At 42.6% G+C, this 6854-nt stretch overlaps 1 protein-coding gene across 1 annotated transcript in view; it reads left to right on the top strand.

Annotated features, from left to right (window-relative positions):
* Gars (glycyl-tRNA synthetase) overlaps nucleotides 1–6854 on the top strand; it is a 61959-nt gene that overhangs the window by 11730 nt on the left and 43375 nt on the right. Inside the window, exon 2 of the mRNA XM_008827517.3 lies at nucleotides 5107–5208. Within this exon, the coding sequence (XP_008825739.1) occupies nucleotides 5107–5208 (102 nt within the window). The remainder of the gene's footprint in view (nucleotides 1–5106; nucleotides 5209–6854) is intronic.

The following is a 6854-nucleotide window of genomic DNA, read 5'->3' on the forward strand; positions in this document are numbered from 1 at the left end:
GGGGGTTAGCAGGTTAGTATTAAATGTTTGTAGTATAGATTTTGTCCATGGAGCATGGATCCCATCCTCATGAACAGCTTGGCACAGCTCTTTTAAGTCTGCTGCTGGGAGTGGGTACCAATCCAGTGGCGTTGCCTTGTTATTTGTAGGTTAACAGGAAAAGCTTCTGCGGATGGGGTTTTTGGGTCCTGAGGCCATTGTGTCTGGAGATTCTGGGGGCAACAACTCCCATTATCCCTGAGATTACAGAGCTATTCAATGGCTGTGGGGTGTGGCGCCATAGGTGGCGTCCATGGTGGTGAAGGGGGAGGGGGATTAGTACCAAGCCAGTGGATGTTGCCTTATTTGTAGGTTAATGGGAAAAGCTTCTGCGGATGGGGTTTTTGGGTCCTGAGGCCATTGTGTCTGGAGATTCTGGGGGCAACAACTCCCATTATCCCTGAGATTACAGAGCTATTCAATGGCTGTGGGGTGTGGCGCCATAGGTGGCGTCCATGGTGGTGAAGGGGGAGGGGGATTTATCTGGGAGTCTTCAGGAGTTTTTCAAGTCTGGGTTTTAACATCTGGGTTAAATCAGTCCATGAGGATTCATAGGGGGGAAGAGGGGGGTAAAGGTTACTTTTGTTGATGGGTGGGTTTTGTCTGACTTTGTCAATTTTTATTTTTGGAGCTGTTGAATTTGTTACCGGGCGATCTTCAGGATTTTTTTTCTTTATTTTTTTAGGGCTGTCGAATCTGCTGTTGGGAAATCTTTAGGGTCTTTTTCATTGTTTGAACCCTCCCCTTTATTATCCCCTGATGCTAGTGAGTTTTCCTCAGTCTTGGGTGGGTTTCCTAAGCATTGTCGAATGGCTGTTATTATGGGAAGAAAGGAAAGGGGCAAATGGTGCCTTTCCTGGATTTCCTTTTTACGAGCCAGATAGGCAACATTGGTCCAGACCTCTGGGTCAGAAATGTCTGCTGACAGGATCCAGGGTGCGAATTAAAATACTTCATTCCAAAATTTTGAGCTTTCCTTTTGGGAAATCTTAAGTCCTCTTGATTTAAGTAGGGCTCTAAAGGAGCAAATTTGGAAGGTTTTTTGGTGTGATGCTGAATTAGCCATTATAGAAAAGAAAGGAAGTGGTGTCTGTGGTGTTCAACATTCCCAAGGCAGCCTGCCATGGGGGATTGAGACACTTTGACAAGCACAAGCCTAGCCACAGATTTAAGGGACTGGCAACCGTCCTTGTGACTTTTAACTGGTTGCTGCGTTACCAGATTTTTATGATAGTTGTAAAAGTTACTGCCTACACCCAGTCGGGCTGTCGGGGTCCAGAAAGAGGGCAGGGGGCCTTCGGCCAATATCAGGGAGTTGCCCTAACCACGAGGCTTCAGTTGCCCGCAAACCATATCCAGACCCTCACGAAGGCAATAACCAAGATAAAGCAAAGAGAGAGAGAGAGATGGGGTAGTCCTCTGATGAGCCCCTTCCCCAGAAAAAGGTTTACAGGAAAAAAAAATGGCTTTTTAAAATCTTTTTTTGTTGTTGTTTGTTTGTATGGCACAAGCCACCTCGAATTTTTTAAGAGCTCCGTAGGGGCTAATTAATTTAAATTCTCACCTAACTGGTTTAACCTGGGCTTGAGCACCCCAGGGGCAAGATAACAAAACAGATCAGGGAAGTTTATTTTAGAAGTTGACCTTAAGGCTTATATAAAGATCCCTTAGAATTTGGGGGATTTTTTTTCTAGGGGTGTTGTTCAAGATAGAAAAGGAAAGTGGGGTGAAACGCTGATTTCTAAGGGAACATGCCTGGGATCAAAACCCCAAGTGATTCCACGTAGTCCACAGCGCAAGCCTGCCCGCAAATTTAAGAGATCCGGCGACCGCTCTAAGAGCAATTAACTGGTTGTTGCATTACCAGGTTTTTGCATTAGAAAGATGTATAGATGGGGGGTCTTGTCTACACCCGTGCGGGCAGTTGGGTCCATTAAGAGGGCTAAGAGCCTTTGGCTAACATCAGGGAGTAGCCCTGATCAGAAAGCCTCAATTGCTCCTTTGCCTTTAATGGTCCCACACGAAGTCTCAGACCGAAAATAAAAGGAGGAAAAAGAGGAGAGACTGCCAATCCTCAACGGTGGGATGGCTTAAAGGCAAAGCTGCCGTTACCCTCCTGATGGGAGGCGGTAGGAAAAAGAGAGACTGCCGATCCTCAGGGGTGGGATGGCTTAAAGGCAAAGCTGCCGTTACCCTCCTGATGGGAGGGGTACTCACAAACTCTGCGCGTTCCAGGAGCCTCACGTTCGGGTGCCAGCTGTGGGGTCTCTCCCTCTCCTCACGGGTCGTTGGCCACTGGTCCACAAGGACAAAGGGAGCAGAAGCGACGAACAGGGTCAGGACGGCCAGTGAGCACTGACGGAATTAAGCCCTTCCGGGGAGGCAGGTTCAACAATGCAAACAGCTCCAGACTCAGTGAGACAGCTCTAGATTCAGTGAAACAGCTCCATTTATTCAGTGGGAGAACTGGGGAAAATATAGTGTGGAGGCAGTAGCCAATGCTTTATTTACATGTGGCAGTAGGCTCCTATCATCCGACTATCTGGCAATGCCTAATTATCATATAGAAAAAGCCTGGGGGTAGTTTTTACTCCGGGTAACTATGCCAAAGGTCATGTTCCAAATAAGGTCAGGCATCCGTGCTTGGTTGCACTTTCCAGGTAAGTCAGGCAGAGAGCAGGAGCTCCCCTGTGAGAAGGGGAGTCCTTCCATGTAGCACCGAGCTTCCATTTGGCGCCGAGCCCCTTAGAGCTATCCGGACATGGAGGACTACAACCCTAACAGCAGGGTTTCCCAACAGATCCAAATTTTAATTAAACAGAATGTATATTTATAAATAATTCTTTAAATACAGTACAAAGGAATAAAGTAGTTGAACACATTAATAATCAAGTAATGTATTTCAGTGTGTAAATTCTGAGTCTGGCTCCACTGGGAGTTGTAGTCCAAAAAGCAGATGCTTACACCAGTGTATAGATGTACTGGGGTGCAGTCGTTATAAACGTGCACCATTAACAGTATATTGTTTTCATTGCTAAAAAACCAGCAGCCTTGCCATTGTTAATGTTTTGTTTTTCCTCAACCAATGAATACCTCTATAAGTTATCAACAAAACAAGGCATAATCTTCCTTTAAATCACATTTTACTACACTCATTCCTGGGAACACATTATGTGTGAAAGCTACAGGGAAAAACTTCTGATTGTATCTAAGCACAGTGGGCTTCAGGTTCAGAGAATTACAGGTTTTCCACCATCTGATGGATATTCCAAAGAACATTAGGTCTGGTGGAGGGGTGCTGTGATTGAGTAAGGAGGAGTGGGAACTTGGAAAGTGAGGATGTCAGGAAGAGAAAGAAAGGGTGGCCCCCAAGCCCATCAGAGGAGCTGTGTTCTTAGGAGGGAGGATTGATTTGAAAGACAAGAATACATGAGAGCTATCCCAGTGTGTGAGGGACATGGGAGAACAGCTTCTAGGGGAGCAGCCAGGCTCTAACATTTGGAGATGCTTCAAAAAGGTGTGGAGGACTGTCCTTAAGTTCAGGGGAACACTAGGATAAGAAGACAAACACAGAAAGCACACCATGGAAACAGTTACCAAGTCAAAGATGGCTTTTACATTTGTTTGTAAAATAAGGCTTACAAGGTATGAGAAATGGCATTAATTAAGGTAACTTGGGGCCCAGTCTCATGTTAGTGTTAGATGCCTTTGAATGGGAGACAAGCTGTGTGAGGGAAAGAGGCTGGACTGGAAATCTGGGTGTTAACCAAATGTTGGAGCTAAATTAGAAGCGTGGCTGAACGTTTCTTGTTAGATGGTGGACTTGTAGCCATTACCAGATGGGGACCATACACAGGAATCGGGTGGGGAAAGTAATCCAATTTAGTATTCCAACTTGGAGCCCATTGGGCATGAATGATCTGTGGCCACAGCCAGGTTAAGGTACTTACATACAGTAGCTATCATTCCACATGCATACTATGCCAGATGCTACCAGAGTGTTTTGTGTTGTTTTGTTTTTTGTCTTTTTGATGCAGGGTCTCCCTGTAGCCCTAACTGGCCTAGAACTAGCTATGTAGACCAGGCTGGCCTTGAACTCATAGAAATCCGCCTGCCTCTGCCTCCTGAGAGCTGGGATTAAAGGTGTGTGCTACCATGCCTGGCTAGAAATACTTTTTAATGTGTTTCATTTCCTTTTAACAGTCCATCAAGGTGAATACTGTTGTGATTTTTCTACTTGAGCTTTTAGTTTGTTGTTCAAGATTTCAGTTGTCGATTGGATGAAAAAGTCTTTACCTAGTCCTGCTTTACTGTGGCTTAACTAGGTGTGAACGTTTTTTTTTTTTAATATTTTATTTTATTATTTTTATTTTGTGTGTATGAGTCTGTTGCCTGCATGCGTCTAAGTGTGCCCATGTCATACAGTGCTCACAGAGGTCAGAAGAGGTTGTGGGATCCCCTGGAACTGGAGTTAGAGATGGTTGTTAGTGGCCATATGGGTGCTGGGAATCGAACCCGGGTCCTCTGAAAGAGCAGCCAGTGCTCTTCACCGTTGAGCCATCTCTCCAGCCCCAAGGTGTGGAGTTTTGTTTGGTGTGCTCGATTTCCTGTACTCTGGACCTGAGAATATGTGCATGCTTTGAGCAGTTAGACAATTTATTCATAGTCATTGTTTTCCCAGGTATTGCCTCGTAAAATTTTTCTTTCTTGTACATCCTGGTTGGATATGTGTTAGATTGTTTATATCTTTTTACAGGTTAGGTTTTTAACCTGTCATTCTGTACAATTCTAGGCAATTTCTGAGTATTTGCTCTTTAGTTGTATCTGACCTGTTATTTGGCCTGTTCTGTGAGTTAAGACTGTCCCTCACTCACAATGTGCCCAGTTTTTTGTTAGCTGTCTTGGGTCATGGATGCAGAGGAAGAGCCTCATGGGGATGTCTTACAGAATAAGCATGCAAAGTGCATCATTTTTATGAAAATACTTTTGAAATGCATGCCTAAAAGTGTACTCTTAATGTTTCTTGATTTCTGAAACCAATCCTAAATATATCTTGTTTGTTGGCAGGGAGACCTTGTGAGAAAATTGAAAGAAGATAAAGCTCCACAAGTGGACGTGGACAGAGCAGTAGCTGAGCTCAAAGCCCGGAAGAGGGTTCTGGAAGCAAAGGTAAGTTTTAGGGTATTAGTGAGAAACATTAGGATGTATAGGATGTTTCTTTTTTTTCTTTCAGTTTATTATTTATTTAATAATAACGTACTTAGAAGAAACATTGCATTACAACAGCCTTAACATATTCAATAACAATTTTCTACCTAAGATGCATCTTTTTCAAAATTGGCTGTAAATTTTTAGGTTTACAGTTGAATTGTTATACAATATTTTACTCAGTATAAACCCTATAAGACAGAATTGAATGAGGATTTAACCTTTAAAAAAGAAATCCATTTCATTATTAAAATACACAGTTTCATACAGAAAAATTCATTTTCAATGCAATTGACATTAAGATGTTTGCACATCCATTCCTAATCTCTACATATCTGATTATTACTAGTGACAGTCGGTTAATTTCTGAGCTCCTTGGCATCTGAGCATGGATATAAAGTCATCAGGTAGATTTTGATGGTAATGCTTTTCACATCTACTAATTATTGTTATTTTTTTAATTATTTCATAACCAAATGATTAGAAGAGGCATTTCATTACAATAGCATTGACATATTCAATTACAATTTCCAGAGCTAAGATGCTTCTCTTTCAAAATTGGCTGTTATTAGGTTATAGCTGAATTAATACAGTTATACAATATTATACTCCGTATAAACCCTACAAGACATAAAATTAAATGAGGTTTTAAACTTCGAAAAAGATCTCCATTTCATTATTAAAATACAGTTTCATACAGAAAAATTCATTTTTAATACAACTGACACTAAGATGCATATGCGTTTCTAATCTCTATATATCTGATTATTACCAGCCACAGTCAGTTACTTTCTAAGCTCCTTAGCATCTGAGCATGGATATAAAGTCATAAGGTAGGTTTCACTGGCAATGTGTTTCACATCTACTAGTTATTAAGGAGCAAATTTTTATGCTTTGAAGAATTTTTTTGTTTGTTTTATAGACCCACTTCCCAGGTAGCACCTTCCCATACCCTCCCTCCCCCGACTAGAGCCCTTATACTTTGATATCCCTGCTACTGTATGCTGTGTTGTTGGCACCCCCAGCCATTCCACACTGCGTGTCCTTCTGGTAAATCTATTCAGCCTATCTAGAGGTCTTTGTTTTAGGAGGGTCAACTGTTCTTCATCTAGCAGCAATCAGTTGTCAATATTCCTTTGGATAAGATTGGGGTCTGCTGTTCAATTTCCCAGTTCTCTACTGGGAACAACACAAAAGGCCAACAACACAAAAGGAGGTATCGCCTGTCTGGCATTGTTGTTTGCTATGTAGCCTTTAGCTATACATATGGTCTGTTATGAAATTATATTGGCCCCTTTAATCTTTGGTTATACTTTCCTTTTGGGTGTTTTGGGTGTTGGTCCAGATAAACCGATTTATTTTTACTCTTAAGGTCGTTTATTTTTACTCAGGGGTCACATGGGCTTGAGAGGAGCCCCGGATCCTTTCTTTTACCAGTTCCACCTATGTGAAGATAAGTCAAAGGTCCTGCTTGACCATGGCTGGCTTCACCTGGAAGCATAGAGGAAATGATACTCCGTGTTGACCCTCCTCTTTATGGACTGTACACTGGTTCAAGTCCATCTGGTGGGATCTCCTCGGCCTCCTTGATCAAGAGGACAGGTGAC

This window comes from Nannospalax galili, unplaced genomic scaffold (genome assembly GCF_000622305.1).
Source record: "Nannospalax galili isolate Female #2095 unplaced genomic scaffold, S.galili_v1.0 scaffold132, whole genome shotgun sequence".
NCBI lineage: Eukaryota > Metazoa > Chordata > Mammalia > Rodentia > Spalacidae > Nannospalax > Nannospalax galili.